Source organism: Aristolochia californica, unplaced genomic scaffold (genome assembly GCF_029961685.1).
Source record: "Aristolochia californica isolate CCGP_79_NKW_82.1479 unplaced genomic scaffold, dmAriCali1.0.hap1 SCAF_6, whole genome shotgun sequence".
In the NCBI taxonomy this organism is placed as follows: domain Eukaryota; kingdom Viridiplantae; phylum Streptophyta; class Magnoliopsida; order Piperales; family Aristolochiaceae; genus Aristolochia; species Aristolochia californica.
In genome coordinates this window covers 248,211-264,303 of record NW_027182257.1, presented here as the reverse complement: position 1 = coordinate 264,303, position 16,093 = coordinate 248,211, and the positions used below count along the sequence as shown (strand labels likewise).

The window sequence follows — 16,093 nt, the reverse complement described above, 5'->3', positions numbered from 1 at the left end:
TAATTAGTATTTATTTTATTTGTATTATTACTTTTTAAAACCAAATAGTTGGGTGCATGTAGGCTATTTTGACAATGATTTAGACCCACAATTAGGTATGTTATTTTAAAGTATAAATTTAAATAATTTAATTGAACCAGCTCACTCAAATGAGACTTGGGGGGTCAATCATCAGCTCCTTTTCCCATTTGACCCCAAAATTTTGTTTTTATATGAAACTTGGATTGGAACAATAGAATGAACCGGGTTTTTAATTGAAACGCCCAATTGTTTAATCGAATTGACCAAGTTTAGATCGGCAAATTGAATGGATTTGGTCTCTCATTCGGGTCACGGTTCCACAAGAAGTGCAACCCGGTTTACCAAGCAAATCGACTCAACCCAAATGGCTGGATGCCACGATGGGGTTGGGTGGGGGATCCGTCCATTGTCAAAGAAAAGCTAGTTGGGGAGCCCTACCCTCCACACCTTTTTAAATTGGCACGTGAATGGCACTCGTGCTATCGTCCACCGTGTGAAGATTTTGCTCCCCCTTCGTTGGTTTTGAGAAAAGATGGGTCGATAATAAGTGTGGGCCCAAGGGTGACACAAAAGAAATTGAAATTGAAAAGTGACTGTACATCACTGATCCATCCCTGGAACGGCCCGTACCCTAATCCAACTTTCACATAAATTTATTATAAATTTGTAAAATAAAAAATATTCCCTGCTCTGCGACCGGATGTCCCAGATAAGCCTCTATGAGATTTAGAAGTGAAAATTTCCATTCTCCCGCCATCGCCCATCAGAGCTGGAGAGTGGAGAGTGCAGCCCTTCGTCCATTTTCTCTCGAAATTCATTCTGGATTTTCCAGTCCGTAGAAATACTAACGAAATCGCATAATCTTTCCCTTTTTTTCTAGATCGTATCTCTTTGTTGTGCTCGACATTATTCCTAATGTTGCCTACCGAAAATTTCTGCAGAAAGAGCTGGATAACCTAAAATTGTCTCCGGACTTATGGCTTCTACTGGACTGCTAGCTTCTACTAGTCATTCTCCCGACGGATGCTCCCGTAATCATGCTGTTTATCATTCCAAGGTACGTAGGAATATCGTATACTCCTCTTTGGTCTGTTCATGTTCTGCTTCTACTTCCGAACAGGCAACTGTGCAAAAGTTTAGTTATAGTAGAGCTATTCCGTCGGTGAGGTGGCCGGACCTGAAAAGACCACAGTTCGAAACTCCGCAAACACAATTCCCTCCTTTTCACTTGATACCACCACCATCTGGGGAATCTGAAGATGGTGAAACAGAGATTTCAACCCAAACTCAAGAAGTTGAAGATGCTGGGCCAAGCTTAGACTCTGCCGGATTGGTTTCGCAGAGCAGGACAAGAAGAAAGAAAATGACCAAACTTGCGCTGAAAAGGGCAAAGGATTGGCGACAGAGGGTTCTGTTCTTGACGGATAAAATACTGAATTTGAAACCGGAAGAATTTGTTGCTGACGTATTGGATGAACGGATGGTGCAGATGACGCCCACTGATTACTGCTTTGTTGTTAAATGGGTTGGTCAGGCGAACTGGGCACGAGCACTGGAGGTCTACGAGTGGTTAAACTTGCGCCATTGGTACTCGCCAAACGCTCGAATGCTTGCAACTATCTTGTCAGTGCTTGGAAAGGCTAATCAAGAAGCTTTAGCTGAAGAGATTTTCCAACGTGCTGAAAGTGGAATCGGCGATGTTGTCCAAGTCTATAACTCAATGATGGGTGTTTTTGCTCGTAATGGAAAATTCTCCAGAGTCCAAGAATTGCTTTCATTGATGCGAGCTCGAGGGTGTGAGCCTGATCTCATCAGTTTCAATACTTTGATTAATGCACGGGCCAAAGCAGGGTCTTTGTCACCAGGGTCAGCACTTGCGCTGCTTGCTGAAGTGCGGGGATCAGGGCTTCGGCCTGATACTATCACCTACAACACTTTGATCAGTTCATGTTCTCGTGTCTCTAACTTTGAAGAGGCAGTTCAGGTTTATGTGGACATGGATGCCTCTGGTTGTCAGCCTGATCTCTGGACTTACAATGCTATGATATCTGTTTATGGGCGATGTGATATGGCAAGTGAAGCCGAGAGATTATTCAAGGAACTGGGCAGGAGAGGTTTTCTTCCCGATGCTGTCACCTATAATTCTTTGTTGTATGCATTTGCGAAGGAGGGTAATGTGGAGAAAGTGGAAAATGTTTGTCAAGAAATGGTAGATGCGGGTTTCAGAAAAGATGAAATGACGTATAATACAATAATTCACATGTATGGGAAGCAGGGCAGACATGACCTGGCTATAGAGTTATACAAGGATATGATGGCTGTTGGCTGTACACCTGATTCAGTCACTTACACTGTTTTGATAGATTCACTTGGCAAAGCTGACCAGATAACTGAAGCTGCAAAAATTATGTCAGAAATGGTAGACGCACAAGTAAGGCCCACGCTGAGGACTTTCAGTGCTTTGATTTGTGGGTATGCTAAGGCTGGTATGCGGGTTGAGGCAGAAGAAACTTATGATTGTATGGTGAGGTCGGGCATAAAGCCAGACCAGTTAGCTTATTCAGTCATGTTGGACATCCTTATAAGGTCCAATGAGATGAGAAAAACTATGAGCTTGTATCAGGAGATGATCCATTGCGGTTTCAAACCTGACCAAGGACTTTACCAAGCCATGATTCAGGTTTTTACTAAAGAAAATAAACATGAGGATGTAGCAAAGTTGGTTAGGGATATGGAAAAAGTATGTGGAATGAATCCAAGAGCAATCCTGCCTCTACTTGTGAAGGCCGAATCCTATGATCGTGCTGCTGACATGCTAAAATCAGTCATCACCCAGGGATATGAACCTGAACGCGAAGACTTGTTGTCTATCTTAAATTCGTATAGCTCTTCAGGAAGGCATAGTGAAGCACGTAATTTGCTTACATTTCTGAAAAAACACAGGCCTGAATCCTCTGTTTTGGTGGCTGAGGCTTTGATTGTAATGTTATGTGAGGATCGTCAACTGGAAGCTGCAATGGAGGAGTATATGAAAGTAAAAGGATTTGGACTTGATAAAACTTCTCATGTGTATGTGGCGCTGGTTAAGTGCTGTGCAGAGACTGAATCCTTAAATGAAGCTTCTCAAGTGTTATCCGACATGAAGTTTTATGCTGCGGAACCTTCTGTGGATGTCTACCAATGTGCAGTTATAACGTACTGTAAATTGGGTTTCCCAGAAACTGGTCAGCAATGGCTTGATCAGGCTGAAAGAAATGGTATTGTGTTTGGTGATCAATTTCTATATGTATCTCTCATAGAAGCATATGGGAAGTTAAAGCTACTTCAAAGAGCAGAAGCCTTAGTTGGTGGGCTTAGACTCCATTCTCAAGTTGACAGAAAAGTATGGAATGCTCTAATTGATGCTTATGCTACAAGTGGTCAATATGAGCAAGCACGAGCTGTTTTCAATACAATGGTGAAAAATGGTCCTTTCCCAACCGTGGATTCCATTAATGGTCTCTTGCAAGCTTTGATTGTTGACAAGAGGCTTGATGAACTTTACGTAGTTGTGGATGACTTGCAGGATATGAGTTTTAAAATAAGTAAAAGCACTATCCTTTTAATGCTTGATGCATTTGCTAGAGCAGGAAATGTATTTGAGGTAAAGAAGATATACAATGGGATGAAAGCAGCAGGTTATTTGCCTACAATGCATCTTTACAGGAGTATTATTGGATTGTGTGCCCGTGAATCACGAGTCAGAGACGTTGAATTAATGGTTGCTGAGATGGTGGAAGCTGGGTTCAAACCTGACCTTGTAATCTTCAACTCTCTGCTGCAAATGTACACTAGCATAGAGGATTTTAAGAAGGCAGCTGGGGTGTATAGTAGCATAAAACAAGGAGGCTTTAAACCAGATGTCGATATATACAACACTCTTATATTGATGTATTGCAGAGATCTTCGACCGGAAGAAGGCTTCTCTATGTTGTGTGAAATGCAAAATGAAGGTCTCGAGCCTAAGTTGGATACATATAAGAGCTTAATGGCAGCCTGCAGTAAGCAGAAGCTTGTTGAACAGGCAGAAAATCTCTTTCAAGAGTTGTCATCAAAGGGGTACAAGTTAGATCGTTCGGTGTATCATATGATGATGAAAATGTATAGGGATTGTGGCTATCATGCAAAGGCTCAAAATTTATTGGTTCTGATGAAAGAGACTGGAGTACAGCCCACTGTTGCCACGATGCATATCCTTATGGTCTCTTACGGCACTGCTGGGCAGCCTCTGGAGGCCGAATCTCTTCTCAATAATTTGAAAACTTCTGGTCTAGTTGTAAATACAATAACATATAGTTCTGTCATTGATGCTTATCTCAAGAATAATGACTACAAGTCTGGAATCCAAAAGCTGTTGGAGATGAGGAAAGATGGAATAGAGCCTGACTGCCGGATATGGACATGTTTTATAAGAGCTGCTAGTTTGTGCCCACAAACAAATGAAGCACTTCTCCTTTTAAATGCACTGCGTGATATAGGATTTGATCTTCCAATTAGGTAAAATAGGTTGTTTGCTTCTTCTACTCCCCAAATGTTCTAGTCTACCATTTATCATGTCTGAAAGTGCAAAAAAGATTTATTGTATTTTCTAATTTAGATTAAATTTTGTATCTTGCAGACTCTTGACAGAAAAAACCAATTCAATGGTTCTGGAGGTTGATCATTTGCTTAAGCAATTAGAATCTTTTGAAGACAATTCTGCATTTAACTTTGTAAATGCTCTTGAGGATCTCTTGTGGGCATTTCAGCAGCGTGCTACTGCTTCATGGGTGTTTCAGTTGGCCGTCAGGAGAGGTATTTATCGCCATGATTTGTTCAGGTAATTTACTGCAAAGTGGCTACTTTTAGATGTTCTTCATAATCACCTCTCCCTTGTTCTTTAAATGTAAATTTTTTAAGCACAATGAGAAAATTATTATATTAAAGAGAAAGGTACATAGGACTCCCTAGACAGATGCATAAAAGTCACACAAAAAGAAGAACAAATGTAATCAACCCATAAAGCTTTTCCTCAACACATTGTTGGGAAGCATCTCTCCCTGCCAAGGAATCAACAAGAAAGTTCTCTCTAATAGGCACCATCGGACATGCACAAGCCATGCCGAGAATTAGCTTGCCCAACCTAGGAAGGCGGATCCCCATAACCATTTCATAGGTTCCAAAGAGGTCCTGATGTAACCCCATTTGGAGTCAAATCTCTGGAAGATTTTCATCCAGACTTGCCAAGAGAAAACACAATGTAATAGAACATGGTGGATTGTATCATCGCTCGTACCACAGAGGGGACAAGTACGATCGGGAACTGTGTAGCCTCTACTATGGAGGTTGTTAGAGGTGAGGATCTGTTCCCTTATGGTCGTCTACATGAAAATTTTGATTTTACTAGGCACTAAGAGCTTCCATGCCAAGTTTGCCTTGTGCTCCTGCAAGTTGTAATTTTGCTTTCTGATGTGAGAGTAGGCGGATGCAACTGTGAATCGGCCAATAATACTGGGCTTCCATGTCAGTTTATCAACTGCATGCTCACAGATAATTATGTTGCTGAGTCTGGAGAGGAGAGTGCAAAAAGCTGAAGTTTCCTCATCATTTAATCCCCGGCGAAATGTTAGACTCCATGAGTGGTCTCTCCAAGAATCTGACTGAGCAGGAGAGGTCCTTCGCCACCCTAGAGAGCCCCGGGAAATCCTCAGAGAGGGGGTGGGGGCTGCACCATTCATCCGACCAAAAGAGGAAAGTCCTTCCATTGTCTGTGTGAAAGGAAGTTGCATCTCTTATCTATACTTTTAACTGTTCTGCTTTATTATCTGGGACATTTGAGGGGAAAAAAAGAAGAAGTTCTTCCTTATTGTTTACCAACCAGAAAATTGCTTCATGTCTTTGAGTTTTTGTTGAAGAGAAAATATAGTAGCCTTTTGCATGACTCTGACAATAAGAAGTCTCACAAAGGCAAATTTATTATGGAAGGAGGTCTCACAGAAGAGTTTCAGTTTAAAGGTGTTTTAGTTCTGTTAGTCTTCTATTTATGTTGAGTTATTTAATTATGCTAAGACTTATTTTTAAGTGTTAGAGTTTGGGTGTAATTGGGACAAGGGTAGTTTAATTGTAATTGGACTCTACTACTTTCCTCTATTATAAATAGGGGTTCATGTACTCTGATTACATCAAGTCAACGAAGTTTTTCTCTTTTCCATACATTCAACAGTTTGAATCTTTTTCTTTTCTAGACCCTCATAGCCGACTTTCTGTCCTGAACAAACTGAATTAGATTTTTCACTTGGGCTTATATTATAGATGCTAAATCATCGTGCATTGATGTGTTGCAGGGTAGCGGAGAAAGACTGGGGAGCTGATTTTAGAAAACTTTCTGCTGGTGCTGCTCTTGTTGCTCTCACATTATGGCTTGACTACATGCAGGCAAGTTTGTCCTTCGGCTCTTTATTGGAAAAACAGTCCTGGTGTGAACTTTAGCAGAGACAACCATGTAAATCTGGATAAGATAGCGGAGAAATGAGGGAAGGCTTTCTTTGGATTCAGATATCTTCAAGAACTGCTTTTTACTCCAAGAAATTCTGAATTTATTGTTAGCATGTTAGGGCTTTCTTGTGACACAACTTCTGGAAATACAGAAAATGGAGGAATTTTACATTTGTTAGGTGGAAGAGAGCACTCTGTGGGCAATTAGAGAAGACTGTAAGTCTCTGTTCAAAATAAAATAAAATTAGAGAAGACTGTAAGTCATTTACAAACTGCCCTGCAGGATAGAGTGACGCATAAGTTTTCTTAGTGCCCCCTGGATTTTCTCCACCTTAGTCATTGATATCTGACAAGTAATTTTTTTTCCTAAATCCATCTTGCTTTGTGCAAGCAGAACTTTAGAAGATTATCTGTTCAGAGTGATACCTGTTGCTCTACTCTATGGAAAACCCTTAGTTGTGGAAAAATGCATTGAACATACAATTTTGAAAGATTATCCTAGTTGGGAATAAGTGTTCGAATTGTCTGACCTTCAATTGCAAAATAAATAGAATCTGGTTATTCTTGTACATAACTTTCAGTGGAAGTCCTCATTCATAATGCCATTCAAGTATAAAGTGTTCTTAGTTTTTCTGTTTTTTTTTTTCTTCCTTGGATGTTGAATCCCCTGTCCCTGGTGAGACTAGAACCAAATACCTTTAGATCTTTATCTTGATTTAGAGAAGAGATATCAGATATTTCTTTTTGTATTTTAAGATATGTACTTTTGTTGTATGGCTATCACAGGATGCATCATTACAAGGGTCACCAGAGTCACCAAAGTCGGTTGTTCTTATAACCGGAACTGCTGAATATCACATGGTTTCTCTGAACAGCACACTCAAAGCATTCTTATGGGAGATGGGTTCACCATTTTTGCCATGTAAAACTCGAACTGGCCTCCTGGTAGCTAAAGCACATTCTCTTAGAATGTGGTTGAAGGATTCTCCTTTCTGCATGGATCTGGAGTTGAGAGATGCCTCCTCCCTACCTGAGTCAAACTCTATGAGGCTCCATGATGGATGTTTCATGAGGGCTGGTCTGGTTCCAGTCTTCAAAGACATACATGAGAGATTGGGCCTTGTAATGCCCAAGAAGTTCGCCAGATTGGCTTTACTGTCAGAGGAGAAAAGGGGTAAGGTTATCACTGCTGATATTGAGGGAAAAAAACAGAAACTGGAAAAGATGAAAGAGAGAAAAGAGATTGGGAGACCTAGGAAGAAAGTGATGTTTGGAAGAAGAAAATTTGTGATAAGTGCAAGATTGAACATGAAAAATGCAAGACGGAGACATGTATCGAGATAAAAGTGCTCAGCCAAGATCTTTTTAACTCGGCTTCTGCTGTTTCCGTTGGCATAGAAATAGGAAACTCTTTAAACAGGTTGAGTCTTCGATTGTGATAGCACAAGGTGTAGGAGGGTATTTTTTTCCCAAAAAAAACGAAGGAATGAATGGAGGACAAGAAGTGTTGATGGCCTGTATCTAAATGTTCAAGTTATCTGGAACATTTTAGAGTACATCCTCATGTTGCCCTTGTCATATTACTGCATCAGCTGCATGGATATTAGCTGCTGTAAGTACTCCATTTTACCGAAATCAAATTTCTCAATCGGTACTCATATTTTTTAAAGGAGTCCAATGGAACACTAAAGCTGATCTTGACATATTGATTGCTGTTCATATTGTCTGCACAGGCTTGAACTTTACAAGAGTCATGATTTGTCAAACAACGCATGCGGGGGATGCATACTAGTAGATCGTTTTCATTCAGATTGTTCATACTCTGAAATATTGATGAAGGAAGAAAAAGAGAAAGGAAAAATTGTCAAACCTAAATACAGGATCCCAACCAGACCGGTTATTAAGCACTTCTGTTAACCTAGCTTTCTTGCACTTTGTCAGCAGAGGGCAGGGACTTGTTACTGTTGTTTAAGAAGCGAATCATTATGCAGAGAAGTTGTTACTGAAGCTGGTAACGAACTGATGCTTCAGTAATTTATACGGATGAAAACCTGTAGCTGAACTTGATGTACTATCGGCCATGGATTATTGCCCTGTTTTAGTTACAATAACGCTTTGCAACGTTCCCAAAATGCGCTGCATCCTGCTTGTACCTGTTCTTTGACGTCTGTGATGATTTTCTTCAAATGACATAAATGCCAATCTAGCGAACTTCTTTGGCACTACGAGGCTCAAAGTCTCTTGTATGTCTTTGCAGACTGGAACTTGACCAAACATCCTGCATGGGGCCTTATAGAAATTGACTCAGGCAGGGAGGCGGCATCTCTCAACTCCAGAGAATCCGCAGATGAGATGACGCTTGGTAGCATCAGGATCCGAATGATTTCTCATCTAGATCCAGCGAGAAATCACGAGAGAACGGCGCAACTGCATCGTTTTCCAGCGAAAAATTGCCTGCACGTTGGAGACTCCTTGCCGGAAAACTATACAGAGTCGTCTTTTCTGGCATCTCATAGGAGGACGGCTCAGTGTCATGTTTCCGGCCAGAAATCGCCGCTTTGTCTCTTACCTATAACGACGCAGGGAGCTTCATTTCCCGTTCCGAGTTGGCCTAAACGTCGACTCGGCCTGTGCCTCGTTCGAGCGAGTTGCGTTACATGGTGGGAAATCGGCCACTGAGCTGATCATAGAAAAACAAAAAAAAGTCGGAAGTTCAGAAAGCGGTCCGTTCCGAGTGGACTCGGACTGACTCGCTTAGATAACCTGTCGTTACGTAGCGGAAAACCGCTACATGATCGTTACGACGACAATGTAACGGCCGATACTCCGTTACAGAGAGTTTGTAACTCCCGATACGTGAAAGTAACGGATCAATTTTAGGTTTATAACGGCCGATATTTCTAAAAATTGAGCCCGACATTTCGGAAACATATCGGATTTAGTAACATATTGGATATCGTAACATTTAACGTAATGGCCGATATATCGGACACGTTCCGTTTCTCTTACTCTGCCTTCTTTTCCCGTGGAACTACGCCTGCGATGCCGGCAAAGTAATTTTTTAAGGCTGCTTTCAACTTTCCTAGCTCTTGCATGCCAATAGAATGAAGGAAAATCGGTTATCTAGACCGTTACGAACAATTTTTTCGCATTTGTGCGATAAATCGATCACAGAAAGGTGCTCGGTTGAAGTTTCTGCAAATAAAATTGAATTTCGAATGATTTCTCCGCCTCTCTGTTCATCTGGTAGAAGGTACGCTCCCCCATGGTTCGAAATATCTGATCTTCCATCCAAACTCAACAAAGAAGATTTTGCCGGCACTTACCGTAAATTTTCAGAGGAATCCGAGAAATGGTTGCTCATTGTTCGTGGGATACATGAATTGATTTTCTTGTGTCTGCTGCACTATTAGACATTCCACAAATGAATTCAATCTGCAGTTCTCGAAACAGAGAAAACGAGGGATTCTCATACTTTTAGGTGGTTTCCGGCAAGTGATATGACACGCAAAAATTGATTCTGGCGATGGGGTCGGTGAAGAAACGGAGACGAAGACATGGGGGCAAGAAAAGGGCGCTTCTGCGTCGTTCCGTTAGATGATCTAAAACATCAAACACCATTACATAAGCCAGAACAGAACCTGACGCTGTTTATATATACAAAATTGAAGACGCCTTGCAAAGCAAAAGGTCCCTCATGGCACCACTGCAGCCTCAAGGGGAAGACCAAGGGGAGAGACTGCTGCAGGCTTCTCTGCCATAGCACCAGACCCTGCTCCTGGATGGGGTTGCTGCTGATGACGTGCTCGTCCTCGTCTCCTGGTCCGAGAATTCCTCCTCAGATGCTCTGCATAAGCTGGAGTTGTCAACCCGCCTCTCTACCTTTTTCATCTGTTCGATCAGGGAGTGTCTTACTCGATGATTTACGTTCACCGGAGCTTCTGAAATGCCGGGAAGATACATCTGTGAATAGGACTCCAACTTGAAACAAGAAAGTGGGGAATCGGGCTTGTTCAAGTCGTCTTCTTGCAGGATGTCGCTGATTCTCGAAAGAATGCTGAACGCCAAGCTTCCCAAAACTCTCGAGTAAGCTTCCATGATGGAATGCCCGACGTCCTACAAACACAAGAAATTAATAACAATGAATCACTCATGCCTGAACATGTTGTCGACCTTACTGCCTACCGGAGATGAAGAAAACCCCGACTGGATACCTTGTTGTACTGTACTTTGATGACGTGGAGAAACGTCTGGGGCAGGTTTGGGAACTTCGATTTCAGTAGCTGCACCAGCGTCTCGGCTCTCTCCACCAGTGTTTCCATCTTGTCCATGTCCAGCTCGGGATCCCTTACAAAGGGCCACGAATGTCGAGCTGGTGACTTCCTTGCCATTTGAAGAGAAATCCTCTGTTTCCAGGCAAACACTGCAGCTTCCACCCGGTTTGCAATCTCCAGGGTGGCGTGCTCAGTCTTGAAATCCATGGAACGAAAGATTTCCTCGACCGAAACTCTTTCCATGCGCAATGCCTTGTAGAGGTGTTCGCCCAGGTTCGCCCTACCGGACTGCATAAAACAGCGAGAGTAGCAATGAGAGTTGGGGAAGAAGAACGGAAGCGCCGACGGGAGAAGACGAATGGGTTTTCACTTTTAAGAGTGTCACCTTTGGGAGGGCGTCGGAGACGAGAGAAGGAACGGGCATTTCCAGTAAGACGTGCTGATTGATGGACCTAGCGGCTTTCAGGACTTGATGCACGTACTTCCCCCGATACCCGAGCTTCCTCCTCTCCGTGGAGGAAAGCCCACATCTGGGTACCCGGGGAGAGGGAAGCCACCATTTCATGTTCTGCCTCCGCCCTTCTGCTCTGCTACCTCCTTCCGCGTACCAGAACTCCGTATCCACCATCGAATCCAGGGTCTCCTGCATTAAGATTTCAAATTAGCCCGACTTGCTACCCCTCTCTGCCTCTGGTTAAATCTCACGGAAACGATTATTTCGTCAGACTTTTGTCGCCAGGAAACACTTACGATGAGCATGGCGTCAAGCTTTTGCAGTGCAGGGAGATACATATGTATATCGGATCGCATCTTCGGCGTCATGATCTGCATCCAACAATGAAGCCGTGAAATGAATAATTTAAGGGATCAGGGGAAAGCACTAGTTCTTTCACGTCGAGACCAACCTCTAAGGTGCGCCCATTAGCTCCATCTTGCTTGGCTGGAACCAGCTCCACCATGTGATTAGTAGGGGAAAGCAACCAGTCCATCTCTCTGTGCCATTTACGCTTCCTGTCCTCCGGTAGCGGCTCCAGCTTCCAAAGTTCACCGAACACTGACGCTGCAGAACCCGGCAACAATTTGTTAAGAGAGACTGAATCACAGTTCTGTTTTTGTTCTTGTTTCAATCAGGCTTCAAACAGAAACGGAGTAATGGTCAGCCCAGCGGAGCAGAAACGGGGATATGGATACGAATTACGGGGTCTGAAAAGCTGAAAGCCGCATTCAATGCCTTTTTTCGTCTTCCCACACACTCCATCAATTCAAATGTTAAATCCCACCAAACCAGAAGACTGCGACAGAAGAATCAGGAATTAGGTGTACGAAAGGAGACGGTTAGAATAGTGCAAGTCGATAACAACTGCATTGGACTTTTGCTTCTTCCATTTAATTCTTCACGGGTCCAATTGCTGATACATTGTCATCTTCACGAAAGAGTTCCATCAAAGGGCTCAAAATCTTTGAAGGACTGTAAATAGATATATGTAAGAAAATTGTAGGCAACGTACAAAACGGTAAAGATTTAACTTCTGTTCCTCCCTCCCTGCTCTGTGCAAAATCATGTTATGGATGAAAGAGACGAGGCAAGCTATTCCTGCCTCTCAATGTCAAAAAGAAGAGAAGAACAATGCTTATTCCCTTACCAGCGAGATTGATTATGGCATTAGACAACGCCAAGGCAGTGGAAAGACCCCAGCGTCCTCCCGATGCATCTTCACCCAGCAACAGTTTCGCGAACCTCTCTTTCATGGAGTCCACATCGTATTCATCCAGAGACAGCCGCGGGCTGCAAGCCTGTTTGTCTTTGCAGGAGGCAGGAAAACTCTGCGGACTGTTTTTGCTAACTTCCCACTCGTCTTCATCTTTGTGGTTCATCACCCAGTGAGAGGAAAAAGATCCAATTGGGTCTTTACTCGAGGAGCAGCTCGAAGCATCTTCTTCCATTGAGTCGGAAGGGAATCCATTCCCTCTGCTCCTATCGCTGCTCTCGTTGCCGCAACAGCTGCTGCTGAGAATGCAGCTCTCTATACTCTCCAGCCCATTGTATGTCACAATCCCTGAAACGTGCACAGTAAAATTATGAACAAGTCATAGTAGTAACAGCAGAATCACGATCACAACTACATAAGATCACATCACATCAACTAAATAGTTTGATTATTATCATAAGACCACTTCACAAAACCTTGACTTTATCCAATCAAACTGGTAAAAGATACAGTACGAAAATACACAGTCGGTGTCTGCATGTTACCCTCTTTAAATATACTAAATATGAATACGTTAGTCTACATAAATGGTTTATGCACAACTTTCAGTCTCACACATGGGAATCTGGGTTGTTTGCAGCGGATGGAAAAAGAAAAGGAATTAACAGAGAATGGGGAGAAGTTGCAGAGCCGTATAAATTAAATGGTCAAACAAAAAAAAGCGAATCCCAAGTCAGTGCGAAGCCAAATGAATTCGAACTGGTGACTTTCGGTAAAGATATTCTGGACAATGACTTCGATTTTCCCATATTCATGGCGGGGGAGACCCAAAGCCTCCTTTGATTTTTTTTCTTCTTCATTATTTGCATCTTATAGTGTGATGCTAAAAGCAGTGCTTTCGTCTACGGCACCGATTGGGGGGACAAGGAACGTTTCTCTGCTATCTCTTCTCTTAATTTTTTAGAAAATCTCTGCTATGATTTGACCTTTGTCTACAGAAAACACGTTTAAAAAAACATTGTTACTGTGACCGGGGAAAAATATCAAACAGCGAACCTACTCACGAGCAAGGCTGTCTTTTCTAAGTTGGATCGCTGTGTAGTTGTTTCAATCAGTCAGCTCTGAAGACCCTTTTCGTTAATAAGGATCCTTTATTCTGCCGAACTGGGAGCACAAACTTAGAAATCTGTCCAGTCATGGCCGACAAGATATGGTGCCCAAAGGACTCCACACTCATCTCATATGTATGGCATCTCCCAAATGGAAAAAGAAACGAAAAAACAAACAAATGGGGATCGGAATTCGTCGATTCGGAACTCCTGTTCACGGATTCCAACGGTGACGACACTACAGGCAGATAGGGAGGAGCATCTGATTAACAACTCGTTTCTGGAATTACTTGGGGACCATACCCATGTCCAGTTCTTCTTATGGGCACATACAGTTAAAAATAGGTAAGCTATGGTCCCCGTTACCCCATTGATTGAATATTCTTCTCCCTTGTGGGATCACAGATTGATCATGGCAGTCCTATCTTCTTCTATTCTTGGGTTTCTGAGCCTAGACTCGATGCATTTAACAGCGAAAATCAATTCTCTATAATAGAACGATAGGAAAGCTGAGTGGGAATCACATACTCTCTTGATCGTCGATATCGAAGCTGATCTCCTTCTCCCGTCGGCAACAGGAAAGCCGCATTGCTAGCTCCTTGTTTTTCCTGAACACGAATTGTCAAATTCGTTCAGTCATCGGCAAAGATGACAATGAAATAGAATTCTATTTGTTAAATGATATACATATACATATAGATTAAAGACGATCATGAGCCATTAAATTTTTGGTGCTTCTTTTGATTATGGCATGATTGAAACTAGACAGACATTTCGGGGATATAAAAATGAGAACTTGCTGTTAGGAAACCAAAGCTCTTGTACAAGTGCATAGAAGATCTGAACTCAAAAAAAAACTGAGAAACTATTTCCCTAGCTTTTCTCAAGGATTCAAGCAACCTGCTTTACTTCTTACCAAAAGAAACAAAGAAAAACGGAAAAAAGGTACTCTTTACCTTTCTTTTTAACTAAGCTTCTGTTTTTCAAACGCTCCGCAGTGTCAGTCTCGACCACTAATCTGCCAAAAGGCGTCCTGCAAGGAAAGGCAAATGGTTTTATCCTGCAACCTTACGTTACTCCTCTAACGCTTCTCGCATAAGCAATTTAAATATTTTACGAACACTCAGCCATCTAAAATCGAAAATGCGGAAAAAACAATCACTCAGTCAGAAACTTGAACAAACCCAAACCAGTAAGAAAACTCAGATCTGCTCGTAAAATTGGTAGTTCCAATACAAGCAGATACAAGACTTGACTGCATCACAAAAACAGAACAGAAGAATTAATTGGAAAAAAAAAAAAAAACAGCAAAACTGTTGGAGCTGAGAGAGCCTGAAACGAATCCCAAACCATTAATCACAATTCAAAATCAGATTGCATAACCTCGTAAAAAATACCCTCCAAGATCTTTTGCTCCATTAAAAAGAGGAAAAGACGAGAAATCCATCAGAGCAACTTATACGGAAAAAAACTCAAGGACCCAGAGCGAGAGAGATCACACCATACGTGAATTGTTCTGCATTTTCAAAAGCAAAATTGGAAATTTTCAGATTTCTTGCGATCCACGGCGACAGGACAGGAAGAAGCTTGTTGCAGGAAGAGCAGTCAGCGGAGGAAGAAGGGAAGGTGGAAATAAATGGGCAACGCATTTATAGGCGGTTCGAATAGTGGAGGCGATGGGTCCGGCCGGAACTAGACGCGCCCGCTCGAATTTCAAACAAACCCAAGAAAAAATCTATTTTTTAAAAAAAAAGGAAAAGAAAGAAAAGGCATATAAAGAGGCGGGTGGGTAGGGTAAGATACGAAATCAATGCAATTGAATGATCTCCAACGTTGCCCTCGTATCTTCTTCCTTGCTTGGTGAATCATGTCAAACCCGAGAGCCAGTTTCGGTATTTGTCCTTGTCTGCACACTGCAGAGACGAGAAACGGAACTCAGCGTTAAGTAGGACTCACGGTCACCACTGTCCACCGTCCAATGTCGTCTCCCGCGTAAGTCGCTGCACAGCAGTCTCGCTGAGCAGAGAGACAGAGACTCTGAGAGGCCTTCAGTGTTCAGAGAGAAATAAATTAGAAGACGAAAGGAGCGAGACGGGAGCACGTGGATGTACGTGAGACAATTACTTCGATACACCTCGCTTTTTAAAACTCTTTTTTTTTTTTTTTTTTTTAATTATCTAGAGAGTGGAGATTGATGGCTGTGTTTTTATAGTTCATCCTCAGCTGTGTCAAACAGACACAGTGGGGAAGGGTTCAGAAGAGGCTCGAGTGTCTGGACATGGCGGAGTTAAGAGAAGGGTCCAAAAGCTGCTTGCTTCGTGGCATTGGGATGGAAGAGGAATTGAAAAAAACGAATTTGTCTTGATTGAAGTGAGAGGAGAGAAAGGGGAAAGAGGGAACGACGGAGAGGAGCTTCGGCGCCGGCAGGATTGGTGAAATTTTAAGTTCATTTATCAACCATGCACTT

General features: G+C 42.4%; 2 protein-coding genes across 5 annotated transcripts; one reads left to right on the top strand and one right to left on the bottom strand.

Moving 5' to 3' along the window:
• Window positions 1-897: 897 nt before the first annotated feature.
• On the top strand, window positions 898-8,666 carry LOC137934441 (pentatricopeptide repeat-containing protein At3g18110, chloroplastic). Its single transcript, XM_068778771.1, has 5 exons — window positions 898-4,557; window positions 4,679-4,879; window positions 6,384-6,474; window positions 7,321-8,146; window positions 8,268-8,666. The coding sequence occupies exons 1-4, from the start codon at window positions 998-1,000 to the stop codon at window positions 7,876-7,878; spliced, it is 4,410 nt and encodes a 1,469-aa protein (XP_068634872.1). The 5' UTR covers window positions 898-997; the 3' UTR covers window positions 7,879-8,146; window positions 8,268-8,666.
• Window positions 8,667-10,044: 1,378 nt separating this feature from the next.
• LOC137934991 (rop guanine nucleotide exchange factor 14-like) lies at window positions 10,045-15,641 on the bottom strand. Of its 4 annotated transcripts, none has more exons than XM_068779604.1 (9): window positions 15,430-15,641; window positions 14,583-14,659; window positions 14,155-14,234; window positions 12,452-12,865; window positions 11,714-11,868; window positions 11,559-11,633; window positions 11,194-11,451; window positions 10,749-11,096; window positions 10,045-10,650 (listed from the first exon to the last, which is right to left on the bottom strand). In XM_068779604.1, the coding sequence occupies exons 3-9, from the start codon at window positions 14,213-14,215 to the stop codon at window positions 10,249-10,251; spliced, it is 1,713 nt and encodes a 570-aa protein (XP_068635705.1). In that variant the 5' UTR covers window positions 14,216-14,234; window positions 14,583-14,659; window positions 15,430-15,641; the 3' UTR covers window positions 10,045-10,248. The 4 variants fall into 4 exon arrangements, with proteins under 4 accessions (XP_068635705.1, XP_068635706.1, XP_068635704.1 ...); XM_068779605.1 differs by lacking the exon at window positions 15,430-15,641 and adding an exon at window positions 15,128-15,232; XM_068779603.1 differs by lacking the exon at window positions 15,430-15,641 and adding an exon at window positions 15,133-15,232.
• Window positions 15,642-16,093: the final 452 nt, after the last annotated feature.